General features: G+C 47.5%; 1 protein-coding gene across 1 annotated transcript in view; it reads right to left on the reverse strand.

The window, feature by feature from the left end:
- Positions 1 to 1120: 1120 nt before the first annotated feature.
- Positions 1121 to 23559, reverse strand: part of SLCO3A1 (solute carrier organic anion transporter family member 3A1) — a 179762-nt gene continuing 157323 nt past the window's right edge. The window contains exons 8-10 of the mRNA XM_056865863.1: positions 13389 to 13564; positions 5221 to 5285; positions 1121 to 1515 (exon numbers count right to left, since the gene is read on the reverse strand). Coding sequence (XP_056721841.1) covers positions 1136 to 1515; positions 5221 to 5285; positions 13389 to 13564 — 621 coding nt within the window. The 3' untranslated portion in view covers positions 1121 to 1135. The remainder of the gene's footprint in view (positions 1516 to 5220; positions 5286 to 13388; positions 13565 to 23559) is intronic.

A 23559-nucleotide genomic window follows, 5' to 3' on the forward strand; every position in this document is an offset into this window, starting at 1 on the left:
CCGCCATTCTGTTCGCAAAGAGGCACAATAGATTGAGAACCATATCTCTGTCCCTCTTCCATTCTGCAGCCCCTCCGGAACAAAAATGACAAACATTTTAAAAAGCAGAGAATTGCCTTCCACAGCTGACACCTTGAATCACGTCAAAAACATTAGCAGATTTTTCCCATAAGTTTTGCTCTGTTTTTCCAGAGCTCACATCAGGGCAGAAAATTATATTTGCTTGGGAGGCAATGCAAGGGCCCCCACCTCCGACTCTCTAAGCAGAAACACTACTTTCCCTGTTAGACCCCATCTTTTCCCCGCCATATTTGCAAAGGTAACGAATGCTTGGTGAGAGTCGGCCAAGGGCCCCCCACCCATCCTTCCTCTGGCACAGCCAGATACGATCCCCCTACTTGCCCCAGAACTCTGAAGTATGTTAACATAAAGCTTCTGGTGTTTTGGGAACGATGGGATGGCATGTGAGGGTTCAAGGCTTTTGAACTCCTGACTGGGCATGTCGGCTTGAATTACGGCTGGTGGTTACGGTGTTGATGTGGCTGGGTAAATCCAACAGAGCTTCTCCTTGGGTATCCAAAAGAGAGACAGGCAAATTCTGGGACTGAACAGCACCCAATTTAGCTACACCCTTATAGCTTGTATTGCAAAGGTGACCCCCACCAGGGGGTACTTGAGTGTCCCACTAAGGTTCCTGTCTGTTCCTGGTTTGTTGGGACTCCTTATGATTTGGCATGTTTACCCAAAAATGTCCATCTGCTCAGCTCTCCAACAAAAAGGTGAAACGCCCCAAATTCCCATCCGTCACGCCCTTGGCCGACTCATCTGTTATCTTGATGTACAGCTCCCTGTTTTCTCCATTTCTTGAGCGGAATTTGAAGAACGATCCCGCTATCCTGAATCTTGCCTAGGTTTGCTTTCCAGAAAGAGGACAGAGGTCTCTCCTCATCCTCCTAGTATGTATGAGGGCATTTCAGAAAATTCCAGCAATTGTCGACAATCTAGCACAGGCTGCCATTTTGCGTGTAGTTTCCCAAACACCCCCTTCTTATATATTATATTATATTTTCCTTCTCTCTCTTTAAAGGTAAACTTTAAAAAGGATCCTCGGGGGATCAACACAGCCCAGTGGTCACTATAAAACAGACTCCATGTTTTCACACCATTCATGATCTTCGAGATTGTAGATAAATTTTGTCCTGTGAGCCGGGTTCTGACTGATAGTGTCTCGCCCTAGGTTGTCCAGGGTCAAAGTAGAGGCAAAGAATTCACTCGTGCTGAGTCCCCCTTCGTGGTTCTTGATGTATTTCTTATAGTTTTTCCTCAAGCACTGCCAGGTGGTGGTATACAGGATGAACGCAAAGGACTTCAGGGCGATCGCAATGCTTACGTACAGGTGCCTGTAGATGATGTTGTCATAAAGTGCGCACGCTCCTTGTTCACCGCAGAAGGTGCTCCAGAACAGACACGTTGAGTCAATTCCCGCACCAAAGATCAGAGGGGGTGGGATAAAACCTGTGAACGTAGAAGAGACTTTTTAAACACACCATTTGGTGTCTGCTGGAACATCTTCAGGGGCAAGCAAAATCTCTGGGAAAGTTTTATGCTGTTATTTAGCTAGGTAGCCATGCTGGTTTGCAGTAGAAGAGCAAGATTCGAATCTAGCAGCACCTTAAGGACCAACAAGATTGCCAGGGTGTAAGCTTCTGAGAGTCAAAGCTCCCTTCATCAGATACCCGGAAATCTTGTTGGTTTAGTTAATTTATTTATTTATGATCATGTGACCAGCTGATAAAAAATGTTAAAATTGTTACCCCATTACATCCTGGCCTGCCCTCTTTGCATCAAGCGTTGGAATAAGTTCCTGGTAAATATTCTTTCTGCTTTACACTCATTACCTGATGCCGACAAACTAATTTTCTTGCTTTCTGATACTGACCCTTTTCCCGAAAAATGGCACTTTACAGCCTAGTGGCAATATTACAAAATTAGGGCAAAGAAAGCTACTGAATGAGGAAAGGAGCCGAATTGGTGTATTTTAATCTTATGACTTTTAAGGGATTTTATATTTTAAGTTGTTGTAATATTGTCTAGATTGCAAAGGCCTATGGCCATGCACAATAAACATGACTGACTGACTGATGTTAAATTGTTACGCTAACCAGAGCTCTCCGTACTGTAGTGGCAATGTCACAAAACTTTGCCACTGTGTACGAAATGTTGACATCTTTATCTTCAAGTAAATAATTAATAATAAAATCATCTGAGTGTCTAAAAACTCTGGTCAACAAGGGCAAAACCAGCCTATTTCTGACATCCCGATAAAATTCACAATACAATAAAATATGGGTAATTGTCTCAACATCAGAGTTACAAGGGCACAGCCTAGACTCCAAAGGTAAATACTGGAATCTCCTGCTGAGCAAAGCCAATGGAAAGGCATTAAAACGAGCTCTTGAAAAAGCCCATCAAAATTTAGTAAAAGCAATGACGTAAGATAAAGGGCCAAAGAGAATCCCTCCCAACTCTTTAGTAATATATATGGTCTTGGAAGAAGGGTTCTCTCATTCTGCAATTCAATGGCTATAAGTTGTTGACTAATCATATTTTTTGCCCAATTCTAGTAAATTGTCAGGGGCTAGACCTATCGAGAGAAAATCTTGTTGGTTTTTAAAGCGCTACTGGACTCGAATCTTGCTCATTTTATGCTGTGACGTTGCTGAAGCGGGTGTGCATCTGGTCAGTCCCTTGAACTGCTTCCACTCGGGGAAAATTCCCCGTTGTGGACTCACTGTGGTTTGAATACACAGGCATTCACAGGGACAATGGGCCATCCACCCCTGGGGTGGGGAGGATTCTCGGTTCTTTCTTCCATTCCCCGAACCTTGCCAACAGAAGGATTTTTGCCAGTTTTAAAAAATTCAGTTCAGGCATACCTCATTTTATTGCGCTTCACTTTATTGCATCTTGCAGATATTGTGTTTTTGAGCAAGTCTATCGGCGCCATTTCCCCAACAGTATATGCTCACTTCGTGTTTCTGTCACATTTTGGTAATTCTTGCAATATTTCAAACTTTTTCATTATTGTTTTTAGACATAATGCTATTGCACACTTAATAGACTACAGTACAGTGTAAACATAACTTTTAAATGCACTGGGAAACCAAAAAATTAATGTGACTCATTTTATTGCAGTGGTCTGGAACCAAACCTGCAATATCTCCAAGGTATGCTTGTAGTAGCTTTACTGCTACAATGTAATAATGTTATAGAGATACAGCTATCACTGATTTTTTTTTAAAAATCCAGCAAATCCACTGGAAGCAGGGGGTAGAACGGCAGGCATGAGGGCAAATGGCGTCAATATAGTTGGGAAGGTGTGGAAATCTGTACTTTCCTGTCTCTGTGGTGGACAAAGCTGCTTTGAGTATCACCTTTCTGGAAATTTTTCTGGAAAGGTCTTGCTGGTTTTGGAAAGAACAGACCAAAGCAGGGGGAAACATGGAGGTGAATGATTGGAGGGTGACTGGGATATAGTTATGTGGAAACTTGGGGGGGGGGATCCTGCCATTTTAGACCAAGCCAAAGCAAAACACTCATGTGGAAGTGACCTTGGAAAAGAATATCCATGTAAGACCAATATATAAACACAATATGCACAAAATGCAATACACACAATATAATCCTATCTCTACTGCTGAACCTGGCCCCCATGTGGATCAATACACCAAAAGAATGGGGCTAGGTTGAGATGGGGTATTCTTCTATGGGCCTGTGGGTAGGGGGGAAGGAGGTGAATTTAACTCACACACCCCTGAAGCAGGTCAGTGCCTTTCAGTTGACTATGCTCTTAGAATTGACCCCTTCCTGAGAAGTGGTATGTTATCTTATTAAGAGAGGTCTCGAAAGCAGGTCTCTGGAGAGGTGGCATATAAATGTTTAAATAAACAGGTAAATAAAATAAAATACTGGCTTAAGCAGCTTTAACATGATTGAATTAATGAACTGGCCCTTAGGAAAAGGGAAGAGCCGATAAATTGAAAGGAAGAAGAAAAATTGGTGGTACAGTTCCCAGAAAGTGTGGGTTGCTAGCAAAGGTGCAATGTTGGCTGCACCCCTTCGTTAGTGTGGTGTAGTGGTTAGACTAGGATCTGAAACACCTGGGTTCAAATCCCCATTCTGCCATGGGGATTTGGCACCAGTCATTCTCTTTCCACCTAACCTACCTTGCAGGATTGTTGTGAGGACAAAAGGAGTAAGGGAGAACCATGATATGCTGATCTGAGCTTCTTCGAAATGGGACTTGATTAAAATGTGCTCGCTAGACAAAGGCAGAGGACCTCTCCTACTGGCTCAGTTCAAACTGGAGACCAAGTCCTATGAGGAAAGGTTGAAGGAGCTTGGTATGTTTAGCCTGGAGAGGTGATATGATAATCATCTTCAAGTACTTGAAGGGCTGTCATATAGAGGATGGTGCAGTTGTTTTCTGTTGCCCCAGAAGGTCAGACCAGAACCAATGGGTTGAAATTAAATCAAAAGAATTTCCGGCTATACATTAGGAAGAACTTTTTGACAGTTAGAGCAGTTCCTCAGTGGAACAGGCTTCCTCAGAAGGTGGCGGGCTCTCCTTCTTTGGAGGTTTTTAAGCAGAGGCTAGATGGCCATCTGTAAGCAATTCTGATTCTGTGAACTTAGGCAGATTATGAGAAGGAGGAAAGTTTATATCAGTGATTAGCTCTCATGGCCCTTTCTTACATGCTCAGGGAATTGTCAATCAGCACTTTAGGGTCAGGAAGCAATTTCCCCCCAGGCCTCATTGGCCAGGGATCCTGGATGGGTTTTTTCCCCATCTTCTGGGCATTGATCACTGGGTGTGGGGGGGGGGGAAGGGGAATTGTGCATTTCCTGCATTGTGCAGGGGGTTGGACTAGATGACCCTCGTGGTCCCTTCCAACTCTATGATTCTATAATTCAGCAGGGAACACTTTCCTAGGCAGCTAGGAGCATCACATGATCAGGCCTGCCCTTTGATATAAGGAAGCCTGCCACTGTGATGAGCGGTTTTTCTTGGATGCTGCTTGGGCGTGGCCACAGGCTCCGTCCTTCCAGGGCATTCCCTGAGTCTCCGGTTCGAGCCCTGACAAGGGTGAAAGTGAACCCAGATTTGTGTTCAAGTAGCGGTGGGGAGAAAAGAGGAAGGACGCTTCGGTTTTCACTTACCTAACAAACGGAGAAGGAGGAAGAGGACACCCAAGGCATAAGACTTCAGCTCTGGGCTCACTGTTCTGTTCAGAGGAGACAGCCAAGCAAAAAATTGATTCCTGTTGCCAAGCGCCTTTATTTAACAGATCCCCACTCCCCCCGCGATGCTTTGCTGTCAACCACAATGACACCGTCATCCCTTCAGGGGAACCGAATCATTACATTTGCTTTCTTCCCTCCCATTCCAGCCGCCGTAGGTCTAAAAAAAATTGTTCCAGCTGGAACCGCCAGATAAGTTAAGGCATTTAAGCAGTGTTATTCATGACTTATCTTCTAAAATGATTTTAAAAAAAAAAACTCTCTGAAAATTTATTTATTTTTAATCTAAAGGGAAAGGGAAAAGAAAAGTACAGGAAAGGGAAAAAGTCAAAAAATAAAGAAAAGACAAAAAAAAGATAAACAATATGTTACATACATATGTTTGTGTTTTGCGGTACATGGTTTACCCATATCCAAACAGCTTTCCCAGCTTAAAAAGATAATTGATAAAGATGTCAAAATTTAATATCAGTTCTATCCTTTTGATATCTTCTATACTTCTAACATCATCTATTATTAATCCTTTACATATTGATAATAGAATTTCCAGTTTTCATAAAACAACTCATGCTGTTGATCATTGACAGCTAAATTGGTCATTTGGCCATGATTGTATATTCAGACAGCTTTTCCTTCCATTCATCAACATCTGGAGGTGATATCGACTTCCATTTTCTATCCATGGCGAACTGGGTGCAAACCCAGAGGAAGCATGGTGTAGTGGTTAAAGCATCAGACCAGCATCTGGGAGAACTGGGTTCGAATTTCCACCCTGCTTTGGAAGCCCACAGGGTGACCTCGGGCCACTCTGTCGTAGGCCAACCTGAGCTGCCCTCCTCCTCTGAGGAAGAGGAGGAGTGGGAACCTGGGCCCGTTCCTCCAATGACTGCACTGGAACAGCAGGAACGGGCATCAGAGCCACCAAGGCCCATGGCAGGGGATGAGGGCTGCTCATTCTGGCAGCAAACAGAACAGCAAGAAGAGCAGGACTCCTCGCCTGCAAGTTCTCCCAAGCCGGCTGAGAAGCAGAGAATCGAGGCCCGGCTTCGATTAAGGGAACGAAGGCAAAAGGCCAGGTGGGCCTTGAGAGAGAGAGCAAAGACAATCAAGCCTAATCAGGGAGGAGTGGAAAATGCTGGAACCGCAAGGCTGATAAAAGGCCAGGCAGATTGCCAGAGTTCTTATGGGTTCAACACATGTTGAAGGCCACTGACTGAAAGAAGCTCCAGCAACCGAAGTCATCTCAGTCAACCCCGGAGTGCAAGCTGATGCCTGATCTGAGAGACAAGGAGATTGGACTGGTAAGTGCCTCTACTCCTTTACCTGCTAATTACCTTGGTCTAGCCCAGTCCACGGGAAGAGAAAAGCCTGCGTCAGGCTCTGGTCAACACAGTACTCCCATTGCTGTTGTTGAAACCAGAGGCCAAGCCTTGGGCCTGGTTACTGCCTGCACGCTACACTCCTGCCTGAGTACGACACACTCACTGTTTCTCAACCTAACCTACCTTGCAGGGTTGTTGTTCATGATGGGTAGCCGTGTTAGTCTGTCAACAGCAGTAGAAAAGGGCAAAAGTCCAGTAGCACCTTCAAGACTAACAAAAAGCTCAAGACAGTGGTGCTCAAGACAATGCATTCTCCTGGACTGAATAGAGATCTGGAATTCCTGTCTCATTACCAGCGCTTATTTCTCCACGCCTACTACCCCTCTGCATATCACACCTGATCCAATCACGCCTGCTAATGTCATTTACTTGCTTTTGACATTTACATTGCACTTGTGTGTCTAATTCACTGATCTCTATGTAAGGATCGATGGACTCACATTCTAGCTGTTATCTGAAGAAGTGAGCTGTGGCTCACAAAACCTTGCCAGAAATTTTGTTAGACTTTAAGGTGCTACTGGATTCTTGCTCTTTTCTATAGTTAAATTGTGGAACTCCCTGCCTCATGATGTGGTGATGGCTGCCAACTTGGAAGGCTTTAAGAGGGGAGTGGACATGTTCATGGAGGAGAGGGTTATCCATGGTTACTGGTCAAAGTGGGTACTAGTCATGATGCATACCTGTTCTCTCCAGTCTCAGAGGAGCATGCCTATTATATTAGGTACTGTGAAACACAGGAAGCATAATGTTGCTGCAGTCGTCTTGTTTGTGGGCTTCCTAGAGGCACCTGGTTGGCCACTGTGTGAACAGACTGCTGGACTTGATGGGCCTGGGTCTGATGCAGCAGGGCCTTTCTTATGTTCTTATGTTCTACTAGGGTTGTTAATGTCAGAATAAAATATGGGGGGTTGAACAATGTTGTAAGGTGCTTTGGATCCCCTTTAGGGAGAAAAATAGGGTATAAATATCTAAACGAACAAAATGCAGGACGTGACAGTTGCCACTTTCCCTTTCTCGTGTGGCCAAGCATCTGCCACTCAAGAGTATGCTGCCTCTACCTTGTTTTCTTTTAAAGCTATCCTGGCTATATCATTAGAGAGTCAACGGGAAATTGTTCTTAAGAAAAACCCCTGGAGTATCACAGGGAGGAGGAAGAGATTGTTTTTTGTTGCTCCAGAAGGTCGGATCAGAACCAACAGGTTGAAATTAAATCAAAGGAATTTTTGACTAAACATTACAAAGAACTTTCTGACAAAATATTGTCGAAGGCTTTCACGGTCAGAGTTCATTGGTTCTTGTAGGTTATCACGGTTACACAGCCCGGATAACCTACAAGAACCAACTTTCTGACAGTTTGAGCGGTTTCTCAGTGGAACAGGCTTCCTTGGGAGGTGGTGGGCTCTCCTTCTTCAGATGTTTTTAAGCAGAGGCTCGATGGCCATCTGACAGTAAGGCTGGTTCTGTGAACTTAGGTAGATCATGAGAGGGAGGGCAGGAAAGGATGAGTTAGTGCTTGGCTCTTGTGGCCCTTTCTTACATGCCCAGGGAATGCCAATCACCACTTTGGGGTCAGGAAGCAATTTTTCTCCAGGCCAGATTGACCAGGGATCCTGGAGGGTCTCCCCCCCCCCATCTTTGGGCATGGAGTAGGGGTCACTGGGGGTGTGGGGGGGGGAGAAGAAGAGGAAGAATAAGAGTTGGTCTTTAATATGCCAACTTTCTCTACCACTTAAGGAAGAATCAAACTGGCTTACAATCACCTTCCCTTCCCCTCCCCACAACAGACACCCTGTGAGGTAGGTGGGGCTGACAGTGCTCTAAGAGAGCTGTGACTAGCCCAAGGTCACCCAGCTGGCTTCGTGTGTAGGAGTGGGGAAACCAACACGGTTCACCAGATTAGCCTCTGCCGCTCATGTGGAGGAGTGGGGAATCAAACCCAGTTCTCCAGATTAGAGTCCACCGCTCCAAACCACTGCTCTTAACCACGACACCATGCTGACTCTCATAGTTGTGATTTGCCTGCATTGGGTGGGGGGTTGGTCTAGATGACCCTCGTGGTCGTTTCCAATGTTATGACTCTATGATTGCAAAATAGCAGAGAGAGAAGTCAGTATTATATCCTTGAATCGACATGTTCCAGTGGAACGTGCCAGCCACATTTGGCTAAGGCATTTCCCGGGACTGAAAGGGATGGCTCACGAAAGGGAAATGAGTTTTTGAACTCGCTTCAAAGCGGGGAGATGAAAGCCGGAGGTACTAATCACAGCGCCCTGCTCTGATGTCTGGCTGGCAAGATACCTTCGCAGGAAGCAGCAATTAGCGTCTGCTGGTCATCTTTCATGCCCCCACAAAGCAGCTCTGTTATACGACAGCAGAACAGCAGGGACAGTTCTATTCCAGCACCTTGCAACATTAAACAGAAAGCGGCACATAAAATTAGCCTAAACCTCCCGCCTGGAAATTAAATGCTACCTTCTGCAGTGGGGAGGATGGATCGCAAATGGATCAAAACACTCTTGGTATAAGAACCTCGATTCCAGCAGAAGCTGTCGTGTGCCAGAGACCACTTTGTCTGATGCGTGAAGTGTTACCCTCAGTTGCAGATATATATCAAGGGGGGCTCATTAACACTTTCCCTATGACTTCTTTGGAGGGTTTGGAGAGCCAGTGTGGTGTAATAGTTAAGAGTGGTGGTTTGGAGAGGTGGACTCTAATCTGGAGGACTGGGTTTGATTCCCCACTCCTCCACATGAGTGACTTAGGCTAATCTGGAGAACCGGGTTGCTTTCCCCACTCCTACACATGAAGCCAGCTGGATGACCTTGGGCTAATCACAGCTCTCTTCGAGCTCTCTCAGCCCCACCTACCTCACAGGATGTCTGTTGTGGGGAGGGGAAGGGAAGGTGATTGTAAGCTGGTTTGATTCTTCCTTAAGTGGTAGAGAAAGTCAGCATATAAGAACCAACTCTTCTTCATCTTCTTCTTAAGCAGAGGCTAGATGACCATCTGTCAGCAATGCTGATTCTTTGAACTTAAGCAAATTATGAGAGGGAAGGCAGGAAGGGTTGTATCAGTTCTTGATTCTCGTGGTTTTGTTCTTACATGCTCAGGGAAATGCTGATTGCCACTTTGGGTTCAGGAAGCAATTTTGCTCGTGGCCAGATTGGCCAGGGATCCTGGAGGGCTTCTTGCCATCTTCTGAGCATGGAGTAGGGGGTTACTGGGTGTGTGTGTGTGGGGAGGTAGTGATGAATTTTCTACATTGTGCAGGGGGTTGGACCAGATGACCTCTGGTGGTTACCCCCAACTCTATGGTTCTATGATTCTGGTGGGGTTTTTAAGGCAGGAGATGTTCAGAGGTGGTCTGCCATTGCCTGCCTGATATTCCTTGGAGGTCTTGGAGGTCCAAATACTAGCCAGAGTCGACCCTCCTTAGCTTCTCAGATCTGACGAGATTAGGCTAGCCTGGGCTATCCAGGTCAGGGCATTTTAGTATGGGAAAAAATCCACTGGTGGGGAGTTGTGAATGTGTTATGAACAGTAGAAGAGTGGAAAGAGCAACTTTTTCTCCCTTTCTCAGAACACTAGAACTCAGGTAATCTATAAGAAAGCAATGTCTGGCTGTGGATACTCAAGCTCTGATCACTTCCCGGTTAGACTACTGCACCTCGTTGTATTCGGGGCTGCCTTTGAAGACTGGAAGCAGCAAACCCGTGCAGAGCCCTGTAGCAGAACTGCGCCACGAAGTGGGTACTTGCAACTGTTTGCTAGCGGCGACAGAGATCAGAGACCGCTGCTTGCCTTCTGCTTGCAAGGAGGGCCTTCATTCTTGGGATACCTCAGCAGCATGCTTTTCACTTAGCACCTTGCCAGTCAGCAAGATTTTCACCTGGCACTTAAACCTCATCTATTCAGGCATTTAGGTTGGTTATTTGGGTAATTTCAGTACTTTCACTTTCTGCTTGTATCATTACCTTCAGCAGAATTGTTTTCATCATTACTTCAGCTTATTTATTTACATGTTTTGCTGATTTTGACTTTGCAAAATGTTTAGTCCCCCCTTCCGAAGCTGCTATGAGCAATTTTGCAGGAAGAAGAAGAGTTGGTTTTTGTAAGCTGACTGTCTCTACCACTTAAGGCAGACTCAAACTGGCTTACAATTGCCCTCCCCTCCCCTGTGAGGTAGGTGGGATTGAGAGAACTGTAACTAGCCCAAGGTCACCAAGCTGGCGTCATGTGTAGGAGTGGGGAAACAAATCCAGTTCACCAGATTAGCCTCTGCCACTCTTGTGGAGGAGTGGGGAATCAAACCCGATTCTCCAGATCAGAGTCCACTGCTCCAAACCACCGCTCTTAACCACTACACCACGCAGGAATTTGGCAACTAAAGAGGGTGAAACCAAAACATATAAACACACATAACAACAATAATAAAAGTCATCAAGTTAAAAAGTAAAAAATAATTAATTATTGTTGAAATTACAAATATATTAAAGATAAAATGTTTTGGAAAATAAAAATATTATTATAAAAAAAATAAAGAGGGTGAAACCAATTCAGGTCAGAAAGGTCTATCAGTGACTATGTTGGCTAGATGACACCTAAATGGAACCCCCATGTTCAGGGGCAGCATACCTCTGAGTACCAAATGCTGGCAACCTGCAAACTGGGAAGACCTGTTCCCTACACCATTTGGTGCTCATTAGCTTTTGAAAACAGTTGGCTTTCCCCAGTCAGGCTACTGGACTAGACAGATCTTTGGTCTAATCCAGTTAAGGCCTTAGAAGTGTGTTCATTTCTCATATTATGGCAGTTGTTCTAACCAGAGGTTACACGGCGTTTATCTAATCACTTGTAGCTACTCCAAAGTTTTACGCAATAGTAGTAACAACAAATGTTCAGATAAATTGCAAAACATGTATTACAGTGTAATAATGAGCAAACGCAAAAATCAAAAGAGTTGATAAGGTAAAGGTCCCTTGTGCAAGCACCGGGTCATTCCTGACCCATGGGGTGACGTCACATCCCGACGTTTCCTAGGCAGACTTTGTTTGCGGGGTGGTTTGCCAGTGCCTTCCCCAGTCACCTTCCCTTTACCCCCAGCAAGCTGGGTCCTCATTTTACCGACCTCGGAAGGATGGAAGGCTGAGTCAACCTTGAGCCGGCTACCTGAAACCGACTTCCGTCGGGAACTCAGGTCGTGAGCAGAGCTTTTGACTGCAGTACTGCAGCTTAACACTCTGCGCCACGGGGCTCCAAAGAGTTGATAATACAACATAAAACCGCAACTGTGACAGATTTGCCGGCTAGTAGCCCTGGGTGTACTGCAGTATACTCAGTTTCATCCACCTCTGCCACATCTGGTGCAGCACAGAGTCTGAGGGCCAATTCACACCTGACAACCTCTGCACATGGGCTGTTGACAGATGTGTTCTGGCATCCTATGCTTGGAATTTAATTCCCAGGTATGCATGGGCCCCATTTGGATCAACACCACGGTGTGTGGAGAGAAGGGAATTCAGCCTTCTCCCCCACACACAAACACCATTTCCTCTCACCTCAAATGGTCCCACAAGCCACTATTTGCCCTGTTGAGGAAACTTACATACATGTAAACTCAGTACATATAAGTACCTGTGGGAGATGCAAGGATTTTTGTACATTGGCTCTGAGCTGTGAATCACAAAGTCCCCTGTTTGATTCTCGCCATCCCAGCAACCTACTATTACTTCAATCTCCCCATCAGCAACATGTGAATAATAGCACTGTCCTACCTTACAAGGTTGTTGTCAAGATTTTAAAAAGTAAAGGTAGTCCTCTGTGCAAGCACCGGGTCATTACTGAACCATGGGGTGATGTCACATCACAACATTTACTAGGCAGACTATGTTTGTGGGGTTGTTTGCCGCAGTTGTCTACATCAGGGCTTCTTAAACTTTTTCCACTCACCACCCCTTTTCACCTGAGAAATTTTTACATGACCCCGGGTATATAGGTATAGAAAATAGGTATACAAATCAAACATTTACTGATAATAAATCATAAAGAAATTTATTTTAAAATAATTCTTTGGTTTTACTGTTGCCAAATTTTTTGAGACCCCCACATTTAGTTACACGACTGCATATGGGGTTGCGACCCACAGTTTAAGAAGCTTTGGTCTACACTTTCCCCCAGCAAGCTGGGTACTCATTTTACCAACCTCAGAAGGATGGAAGGCAGAGTCAACCTTGAGCCGGCTACCTGAAACTGACTTCTGTCGGGATCAAACTCAGGTCGTGAGCAGAGCTTGGACTGCAGGACTGCAGTTTACCACTCTGTACCACGGAGTTTCCATGTCGCTAAGATGACAGCAAAATAACAGGGGAGGGGCTGTGGCTCAGTGGTAGAGCATCTGCTTGGCATGCAGAAGGTCCCAGGTTCAATCCCCAGCATCTCCAGCTAAAGGCACCAGGAAGAAGGTGATGTGAAAGACCTCAGCCTGAGACCCTGGAGAGCCGCTGCTGGTCTGCGTAGACAATACTGACTTTGATGGACCAAGGGTCTGATTCAGTATAAGGCAGCTTCATGTGTTCATGTGTGTACATTGTGCTCAGAGCCCTCTTAAGTGAAACATTCATGCTCAGTAAGATTATAACCATGTGTCCCACTACCCTTCGAGGGTTCTGCTCCCCCCCTCAAGGCTGAACGCTAAAAGACCCCCACCTGATGAGAATGATGACGGAGGGCGTCTGCGCCATGGCGCCGATCATGCTGCAGACACAAATCACGCAGAGGAATGTCAGGAAGGCTTCTTGGCAACCAGGGCTGGGGCATTTCCCAGGCACGACCGTGGCATTCTCGGCTGGGACCAAACTGAGGCATGCGCAACTCGTGAGATTCTGGAAGAAAAGGCAGAGTTGGTGAGACTCAAATTCCACGACACAAGCCAGAAATTCAGGGCTGTTGATTCTGCTAGAAAGTGCTGCCCAATCACAGCTGATTTTTGGCAACCCTTCACTTGGTTTTCAAGGCAAGAGATGACCAGAGGTGGTTTGCAATTGCCTTCCTCTGCCTAGCAGCCCTGGACTTCTTTGGTGGTCTCCCATCAAAGGGCTAAGCAGGGCTGGCCCTGGATACCTTTTGAAATCTTATGAGATCTGGCTAGCCTGGGCCCCAGGTGAAGACAAGAGGCAAATAGAGATGGTTGGCCATTGCCTGCCTCTGCGTACCGACCCTGGACTTCCTTGGTGGTCTCCTGCTGAAGGGCTAAGCAGGGCTTGCAATCACCTTTCACCCTTCACAACAGATGCCTTGTGAGGCAGGTGGAGCTGAGAAAGTTCTGAGAGAACTGTGACTGGCCCAAGGTCACCCAGCAGGCTGCATGTGGAAGAGTGGAGAATTGAACCCGGTTCTCTATATTAGAACCTGCCACTCTTAACTTCTGCACCACACTGGTTCCCATTCCTGAGGCCTCTGCTGAAATGCTCGCATGGCAATGCTGGTCGTTCACAAGAGTGGACTGGCCCTTTAACTTACTGGGAATGATCTCAGTGGGCTATTGAACTGAAGGGCCCCCTGGCAGCCAACAGCCAGGGGGCCAAAGGTCCCCTGCAGGGCCTTTCCATTCAGCCTCTCCAGGGCTTGTTCAGTGTCCCAATCTGCCCCAGCTCATCCCTTTGAAGCCGAAAACCAAACCATCATCCATCCCCTTGCCTCTTTCAAGCCTTTCAAATAAGCGAAGAAGAAGAGTTGGTGTTTATGTGCCAACTTTCTCTACCACTTAAGGAAGAATCAAACTGGCTTACTATCACCTTCCCTTCCCCTCCCCATAACAGATACCCTGTGAGGTCAGTGGGCTGAGAGAGCTGTGACTAGCCTAAGGTCACCCAGCTGGCTTCATGTGTAGGAGTGTGGAAACCAACCCGGTCCAACAGATTAGCATCCACAGCTCATGTGGTGGAGTGGGGAATCAAACCCGGTTCTCCAGATCAGAGTCTGCCGCTCCAAACCACCGCTCTTAGCCGCTACACCATGCAAAGAACCCTTGTTGATACAGGGATAAAAAGGCATTTAGGTAACATGGTTGTTTCCTTGTGGTCACCCTGCTGACTACTTCAGGGCTTTGCTTTGATTATGCTTGCATTTTCTGACTGTCAGAGGTTGCCTCACTCTCCCTGCATGTTTCCCTGCATTTCTCCCACCTTTCCTGGATGCTGGCTAAATGCAAATCCAGAAAAACATGGGCAAAACATGCAGGGAGTGCAAGGCAGCCTCTGATGGTCGTAAAATGCAAGCATAAAGCAAAGCCACGAAGTAGTCAGCAGGGTGACTGAGAGGAAACAGCCAGGAAGCAGCAGCAGCAGCAGCAGAAGAAGAAGAGTTGGTTTTTATATGCTGCCTTTCTCTACCACTTAAGGAAGAATCAAAACAGCTTACAATCACCTCCCCTTCCCTTCCCACAACCCTGTGAGGTAGATGGGCCTGAGAGAACTGTGACTAGCCCAAGGTCACCCAGCTGGCTTCATGTGGAGGAGAGGGGAAACAAATCCAGTTCACCAGATTAGCCTCCACCGTTCATGTGGAAGAGAGGGGAATCAAACCCGGTTCTCCAGATCAGACTCTACCGCTCCAAACCACTGCTATTAACCACTATACCAAGCTGGCGCTCAATGAATAATAAATGGCCAATGTTTCCAAAATAAAGCTTCTAATTTCTTTCCAGTTTATCCCCCCCTTCCTTGTCTCCTAATTTTGCTCCAGCGTGTTAAAACGGGTAAAAGTATCCCAGTTCCACCTCCCCAGCCTCATTTTAAAGCCTAGGGATTACAAGAGAGTGGTATGTGAAGGCCCATCCTCCTCTTGCAGAAAGTCATGAATTGTGGAGATGGCAACGATAACAGAAACATTTTCCTTCCTCCCTGGCTCTCCTGAGGGCAACAGCAAGCATGAGATTTGGTGGGGATTTGTGCAGGGCTGAAAGCCGGAGGCCCAGGAGATTAGCGTTATCAACATGCGATCGGAAAGGAAAGAACCCTGCACAATCGCTTTGATTGTCCAGGCCAGCACTGAAGGTCAAAAGAGGCCTCTGTGTACCATTTGTGGATTCCCCCCCAATCCAGGAATGGATTGGCCATTATTAGGGTTGCCAACCTAACAGGTAATAGCAGAAGATTCCCTGCTATTACAACTGATCTCCAGCCGACAGAGACCATGGAATCATAGAATGGAATCACAGAATCACAGAGTTAGAAGGTACCACCAGGGTCATAGAATCATAGAGTTGGAAGGGACCACCAGGGTCATCAAGTCCAACCCCCTGCACAATGCAGGAAATTCACAACTACCTCCCCCCCACACCTAGTGACCAGAAGATGGCCAAGATGCCCTCCCTCTCATCATCTGCCTAAGGTCACAGAATCAGCATTGCTGACAGATGGCCATCTAACCTCTTCTTAAAAACCTCCAGGGAAGGAGAGCTTACCACCTCCCGAGGAAGCCTGTTCCACTGAGGAACCGCTCTAACTGTTAGAAAATTCTTCCTAATGTCTAGACGGAAACTCTTTTAATTTCAACCCGTTGGTTCTGGTCCGACTTTCTTGGGCAACAGAAAACAATTCGGCACCATCCTCAATATGACAGCCTCTCAAATACTTGAACATGGTTATCATATCCCCTCTCAGTCTTTTCCTCTGCAGGCTAAACATACCCAGCTCCTTCAAACTTTCCTCATAGGACTTGGTCTCCAGACCCCTCACCATCTTTATTGCCCTCCTCTGGACACGTTCCAGCTTGTCTACATCTTTTTTAAATTGTGGTGCCCAAAACTGAACACAGTACTCTAGTTGGGGTCTAACCAGAGCGGAGTAAGCGATCACTTTGCGTGATCTGGACACTATACTTCTGTTGATGCAGCCCAAGACTGCATTTGCCTTTTTAGCTACCGCATCACAATGCTGACTCATGTTCAGTGTTTGGTCTACTAAGACCCCAAGATCCTTTTCACACACACTACTGCCCAGACAAGTCTCCCCCATCCTATAATTATGCATTTGATTTTTCCTACCTAAATGCAGAACTTTACATTTGTCTTTGTTGAAGGGCATTTTATTAGTTCTAGCCCACTTCTCCAGCCTGTCAAGGTCATCCTGCATCTTGGCTCTGTCTTCTACCGTATTTGCTACCCCTCCCAATTCAGTATCATCTGCAAATTTAATAAGCATCCCCTCTATTCCTTCATCCAAATCATTTATAAAGATTTTGAACAACACAGGGCCCAGCACAGATCCCTGAGGAACTCCACTAGTCACTTCTCTCCAAGTGGATGAGGAACCATTAACTAGCACTCTTTGGGTACGATCTGTCAACCAGTTGCAGATCCACCTAACAATAATAGGATCTAAACCACATTTTCCCAATTTGTCAACTAGAATACTATGTGGAACCTTATCAAAAGCCTTACTGAAATCTAGATAAACTATGTCTACAGCATTCTCCTGATCCAGCAAGGTAGTAACTTTCTCAAAAAAAGGAGATAAGATTAGTATGACATGACTTATTCTTGAGAAACCCGTGCTGGCTCTTAGTGATTAGATCCATCCTTTCTAAATGCTCAAGGACTGACTGTTTGATGATTTGTTCGAACACTTTTCCTGGTATAGAAGTCAAGTTGATGAGTCGGTAGTTACCCGGATCCTCCTTTTTCCCCTTCTTGAAGATGGGGACAATATTTGCTCGCCTCCAATCTTCTGGCACCTCACCTGTTTGCCAAGACTTTTCAAAAATAATGGACAGAGGTTCCAAAATTACATTTGAGTACCCTTGGGTGCAATTCATCTGGCCCAGAGGATTTTGTTTCATTTAAAGAAACCAGGTGTTTGTGCACTACCCCAATGCCAATTCTAGGCTGCAAATCCCTTCCCTCATCACATGTTCTGTTTATGCCATGTTGAGCACCACTTCCCTCACAAGAAAAGACTGAGGAAAAGTAGGAATTGAGGAGGTCTGCCCTCTCTTCATCTCCTGTTACAATTTCACTTTCTGGTCCACGCAATGGGCTTATCTTGTCCTTGTTCCTACTCGTACTCTATACATAGGAAAAGAACCCTTTTTTGTTGTGCTTAGCATCTCTCGCTAGCCTAAGTTCATACTGAGCTTTAGCTTTCCTAACACTCTCCCTACAAGCACTAGTTATTTGTTTATATTCCTCTTTGGTTATAAGGCCCTCCTTCCACTTCCTAAATGAGTCTTTTTTATTTCTCAACTCTTTAAAAAAGCTGTTAATGGAGCCACCCTGGCCTCTTTAGGCTCCTCCCATTTTTCTTTCTCATAGGAATGGTTTGGGATTGCGCCTTCAGTATTTCATTTTTAAGAAATGCCCACCTGTCAGGCTGCTATCTCGGTTTCGTTATTGCCTCTGTCTCTGTGCTGTATTGTCTGCCCCCCAAGGTCGCATACCTAGGCCTGGGAACTCAGCTCCTGGGAAACTGTATTCATGCGTGTAATCTCCCGCCTTTCCTGCCTTATAATATCTCCCAGCTAGTGAGCCTCTCATAGCTGTCATTTTATTCGTTTGCACTGTATGCCTATTTGATCAGTAAAAGCCATCTGTTTGGACTCTATATGACTTTGTGGTGATTTCTGGTTCTGTGGGCCAAGGGCTGACATTATGACAGCTATCTCTCATCTTCACCGTTCTCCTAGCCAGGCTGGAGCCCAGGGGGGTTCGCCTGCCACTTGGATGGGAGCTGTGCAGCTCTCCAGGTGATCTACTACCCTGGAGCCCTTCTCAGAGGACCCTACTCTGTTACAAGACTTAATCGCTGAACTTTTCCGGACGACCTGAGAGGTTTGCCGCTTGAGGGGACTGGTACACGCGCAGTGGCAATCTCTTACAGGACGTCTCTGGATGTTAACATCGGAGGATACTGATGCTCGTTTAGATCTTCAGGACTTGGATCAATTACTGGACGATGCCCGATTGGCGACTGAGGATTTACAAATATTAACTGGACTTTTGGATAATCTTATTTCTCGACAAACTCTTTCTACCATGGCGGGAGCCCCGCCGGAGGGTTTTTCCCTGATCCCGGATGCGGCCAGCTGCCAGGCTGAGGCCAAGCGAGTCGCTATTAGCACCGCTCTTCTCCTTGTGGAATGTACAAAGGACACCCCGGTAGCCACCTTGGCTCAAGTTTTGACCCCGACGTTTGGAGCCGAGGCATCCGCACTGGCGGTTCGAGTACAACCTCTGCTGGGCGGGGAACCTGACCCCATACTCTTGCTCCTCGAGACAGAACTTTTGCCGCGCATTACGGCAGAGGCTGCCCTAAGACTTGAGAACGCCAAAGTTCTTGCGGATCAGCAAGCCGCCGAAGCGGCTAGGGTCGCAAGAGAGAGAGAGGCGGCGGAAGCAGCCAGGGCGGCTGCAGCAAGGATTAGAAATCAGGCGAACGTGGACACGCGCCCCAAGGACTATGTACTGGGACTATCAGGTCTAACTTTTTCCCCGGCGTTTGTCCCGTCGCGTGCGACCCAACGCGCACGCCGTTTGGCTGACCGACGTCGAGACTCAGATGAGTCTGAAGACGAGGATTTATATGGGGATAGCTCTCAATGGGCCACGAGCTTCCGAACCAGTAAGCCTCATCTTACTGGTGGCCCAAGTGAGGAGGTTCATCTTTTACGAGCCCAGAATCGGGAGCTCTCCGACCGTGTTGATCAACTCCAGGAAGTAATGGAACTTATGCTTCACGAGAACAGGCAATTACAACAAACCCTGATAGCTCAGAGACAGCCCGTTCCGATACCGGGTCAGGGGGTACCCGTACAACCACCCGCTAATGTGCCTGCTCCACCCTTACCTCCTGGAGCTCCTGTTGCTCCTCCGCCCGGACCACCCGTGCAACCACCTGCTAATGTGCCTGCTCCACCCTTGCCTCCTGGAGCTCCTGTTGCTCCTCCGCCCGGACCACCCGTGCAACCGGGTCAACCCGCGCCCGGCCCTTGGAAGCAACTCAAATTGAGGACTACGTATGACGGATCTCTTGAGACTTTGCCTTGTTTCTTGCATCAAGTGGACAGTTATATGCGAGAACAAGGTCAACTTTTCCCCACGGAAGATAGCCGGGTGCGGTACGTAGCTTCCCTCCTGACAGGCAAAGCGGCTGACTGGATGGTCCTCCAGTTTGACACCCGCTCTCGTGCGATTCGTTCCCTCAACAACTTCATGACTGCCCTGAGAAGGAGGTTTGAGGACCCCTTCCTGGGAGAAAGAGCCAAAACGGAACTCTTACAATTAAAACAAGGCTCTGCTACAGTTCGGGAATTTGCCGATGAATTTCAGCGACTGGCAAGTAAAATTGTAGGTTGGCCCGAGACCACCCTAATCCATCATTTCAGGGAAGCCTTGCATCCTGACATTCTGAACTGGTCTTACATGCGGGGCGATCCCGATACCCTCGAAGGCTGGATCCTATTAGCCGAGGAAGTGGAAAGCCGCCGCCGCTTTATTTCTCTCGTCCGTCAAAAGCACAAGGAGAAGGGCACCCAAAAGCCTCAACCCAAGGCACCACTGCTCGTCCCACGAAATCCCCCACGTCCGCTCCAGGAACGTGAAGCCCGATTTCAGAGGGGTGCCTGTCTTACATGCGGAGAAATGGGCCACTTTGCAGCCGTTTGCCCACGCCGCCAGGAATTATTTCGTCCCAGCACGACAACCCGCGCCCGAGGTCGTCCACCACGCAGAGGCACCGCGGCCACCCGCAGCGCAGCTCCGGGAAGGCCCACACCCTCTGCACTCCATGCCGGGGACCCAGCCTCCCTGCCTGCTTCCAACGACCCCGCCGGGTCTCGGATTACAAGTGCCCCATTGGGGGACAGCTTTCCCTCTTCGGATGAGGAAAACCCTTGGATTTCTCCAGCCTTAAACCTGGAATCTCCCCTCGACTTGTCAAAAAACGGCTCCGGTCTGTGGTGAATGGAGCATCTCCACAGACCTCTCAGGATCTTCCTATCAAACCGAATGCTCCTACCAAAATCAAAGAAGTGGACTCCACCGTCTACGTGGATGCAGTTTTACAACAACTTAACGGAGGTCCACAAATCCCCGTCAAAGCACTAATTGACTCCGGTTGCTGTCGCACTCTCATAAGCGAAGCCACGTTTGCTGCACTCAGAGCCGACTCAGAGGCTTTACCCGCCCCCGTCCAATTTGCTCAAATGGACGGGAGCCAATTCCAGGGGGGTCCAGTTGATCACCGCACCATAGGGGTGGCAATGGGAATTGGTTCCCACTGGGAACAAATAGACTTCACTATAGCCCCTATCCGATTTGAAGTGGTCTTGGGAATTAACTGGATTAAAGGACATAGTCCCAGTATTGATTGGGAAACAAACACTATCTCTTTCGCTAGTCCCACCTGCGACCAGCATCGGCAAAACTTTGCTCTGCCATTTCCGCCCGTTCCAGCGTTAACCTCTACTGCCCCAGTACCACCGGCTCTACCCGCTGTATACCGGGACTTCGAAGATGTCTTCGACCTTAGGGAATGTGATGCCTTACCCCCCCACCGGGCCTCAGACTGTGCGATTGAAGTAGTAAAGGACTGCACATTAACCAAAAGTAAGATTTACCCTATGAGCGCTTCCGAGCGCACTGTCCTCCGGGACTTTTTGGACAAAAACCTCGCCAGAGGGTTCATTCGCCCTTCGAATGCCCCAAACTCGGCCCCCGCGTTTTTCGTCCGGAAAAAAGAGGGCGACCTTCGCCTGTGCATTGACTTCAGAAAGCTCAATGCGGTTACCCAGACCAACGCCTATCCTATCCCATTAATATCGGATATTTTGGGACAATTACAGGAAGGCCGTGTGTTCTCTAAATTAGACTTGGTGGAAGCCTACTACCGAGTCCGTATCCGCGAAGGAGATGAACACCTCACTGCCTTCTCTAGCTGTTTCGGAATGTATGAATTCCTTGTAATGCCGTTCGGATTAAAAGGGGCCCCGGGGGTCTTCATGCAACTCATCAATGAAATCCTACATGACCTTCTATATCGTGGGGTGGTGGTCTACTTAGATGACATTCTCATTTATTCGAAAACTGTGGACGAGCATGTGACTCTGGTCAGGGAAGTTCTACAACGCCTGCGTAACCATCAACTGTTCGCTAAACTAGCTAAGTGTGAATTTCACCAAAGCAAACTCACGTTTTTGGGATACATCATCTCCCACCAAGGTCTTCGCATGGACCCCGCCAAAGTCCAAGCCGTCCTCGATTGGACTCCCCCCACCAACCGTAAGCAAGTACAGCAATTTCTGGGATTTGCAAACTTCTATCGGGGATTCATCCCTAACTTCGCCCAAGTGGCTCTACCCATTACGGACCTGCTGAAAACTAAGGGAAAAGTAAGCTCGGCTGCCTTGCCCTCCGCAAAAATCCTATGGACTGAGCAATGCCAAGCCGCCTTTCTGGCCCTCAAACGCCTCTTCACTTCGGAGCCGGTGCTACGGCACCCAGACCCAAATCAAATGTTCATTGTGCAAGTCGATGCTTCCGATGTAGCCATGGGAGGGGCTCTCCTCCAGCAAGGACCGGACGGTCTTCTTCACCCTTGCGCTTACTTTTCAAAAAAATTTGCGCACGCTCAATTAAACTGGCCCATCTGGGAGAAGGAGGCCTCTGCAGTTCATCATGCACTGACTTTATGGCGGCAATTCTTGGAAGGGTCTAAAGTACCCTTTGAAGTTTGGACCGATCACAAAAATCTAGCTGCCCTCACGGGGTCCCATAAGCTATCGGCGAAACAACAACGGTGGGCGGAGTTCTTTGCTCAGTTCCGTTTCACCCTGAAGCACGTCCCTGGGAAGCAGAACGTTCTCGCGGATGCCCTCTCCCGTTTACCACAATATCCGGTAAAACTCGAAAGACCCACCAACTCTCTGTTCACCCCTATGCAACGTGGGGCCCTACCTATGCTGGCTGTGCAAACCCGATCCCAGCATCAGCACACCTTCCCTAACTCGCAAGCTCCGCCAGCCCAACCGGCTGCCCAGCCGCCACCGCAACAGACCGGAGTTCCCGCCCCTCCTACCCCTCCGACCGCTCAGCCGCCTGCAGTCTGCGCGCCGCCGCACGTAAGCACTAGCCCTATAACTATTTCTCAGATCTCCAGGACCGACGGGGGGGCTCCCTCCAAAATCCCCATCTCCGAATCCTTTTTAACTGTCCTTCGGGACCAGTGCCTTTTAGAACGTTCCGCTCATACCCTACCTCCTGGTGTTTTGGAACAAGTGGGGTCCTGGTACAAAGACTCAAAATTGTATGTACCCAAAGCTCTCTGGAAGGACGTTTTACATTTAGCTCATGGAGCCAAAACAGCTGGGCACTTTGGGTTTCTGAAGACCCTTCACTTATTGCGCAGACAGTTCTGGTGGGGGGGAATGCGTTCCGACATTGACTCCTTCATCCGCAGCTGTCCCGTTTGTGCCGCTGCGAAACGATCGCAGGGCAAACCCCCGGGACTGCTACAACCTCTTGAAACGCCCAGCAGACCTTGGGAAGTGATTGCTATGGACTTCATGACTGATCTCCCTCTCAGTGGGGGTAAAACTGTGTTGTGGGTTGTTACTGATTTGTTTTCTAAGCAAATACATTTGATTCCATGCGCAGGGATCCCCTCTGCTCAGAAACTGGCCCGCCTCTTCGTGACGCATATATTTCGTTTACATTCGTTTCCGCGTAAAATAATTTGTGACCGCGGAAGTGGTTTCGTTTCTAAGTTTTGGAAAGCTTTCCTCAAGTTGGTGGGGGTGGAACAGGGATTGTCTAGTGCATACCATCCTCAAACTGATGGTCAAACTGAACGTGTCAATGCTGTACTTGAATGTTATTTGCGTT

Source organism: Euleptes europaea, chromosome 20 (assembly GCF_029931775.1).
Source record: "Euleptes europaea isolate rEulEur1 chromosome 20, rEulEur1.hap1, whole genome shotgun sequence".
NCBI lineage: Eukaryota > Metazoa > Chordata > Lepidosauria > Squamata > Sphaerodactylidae > Euleptes > Euleptes europaea.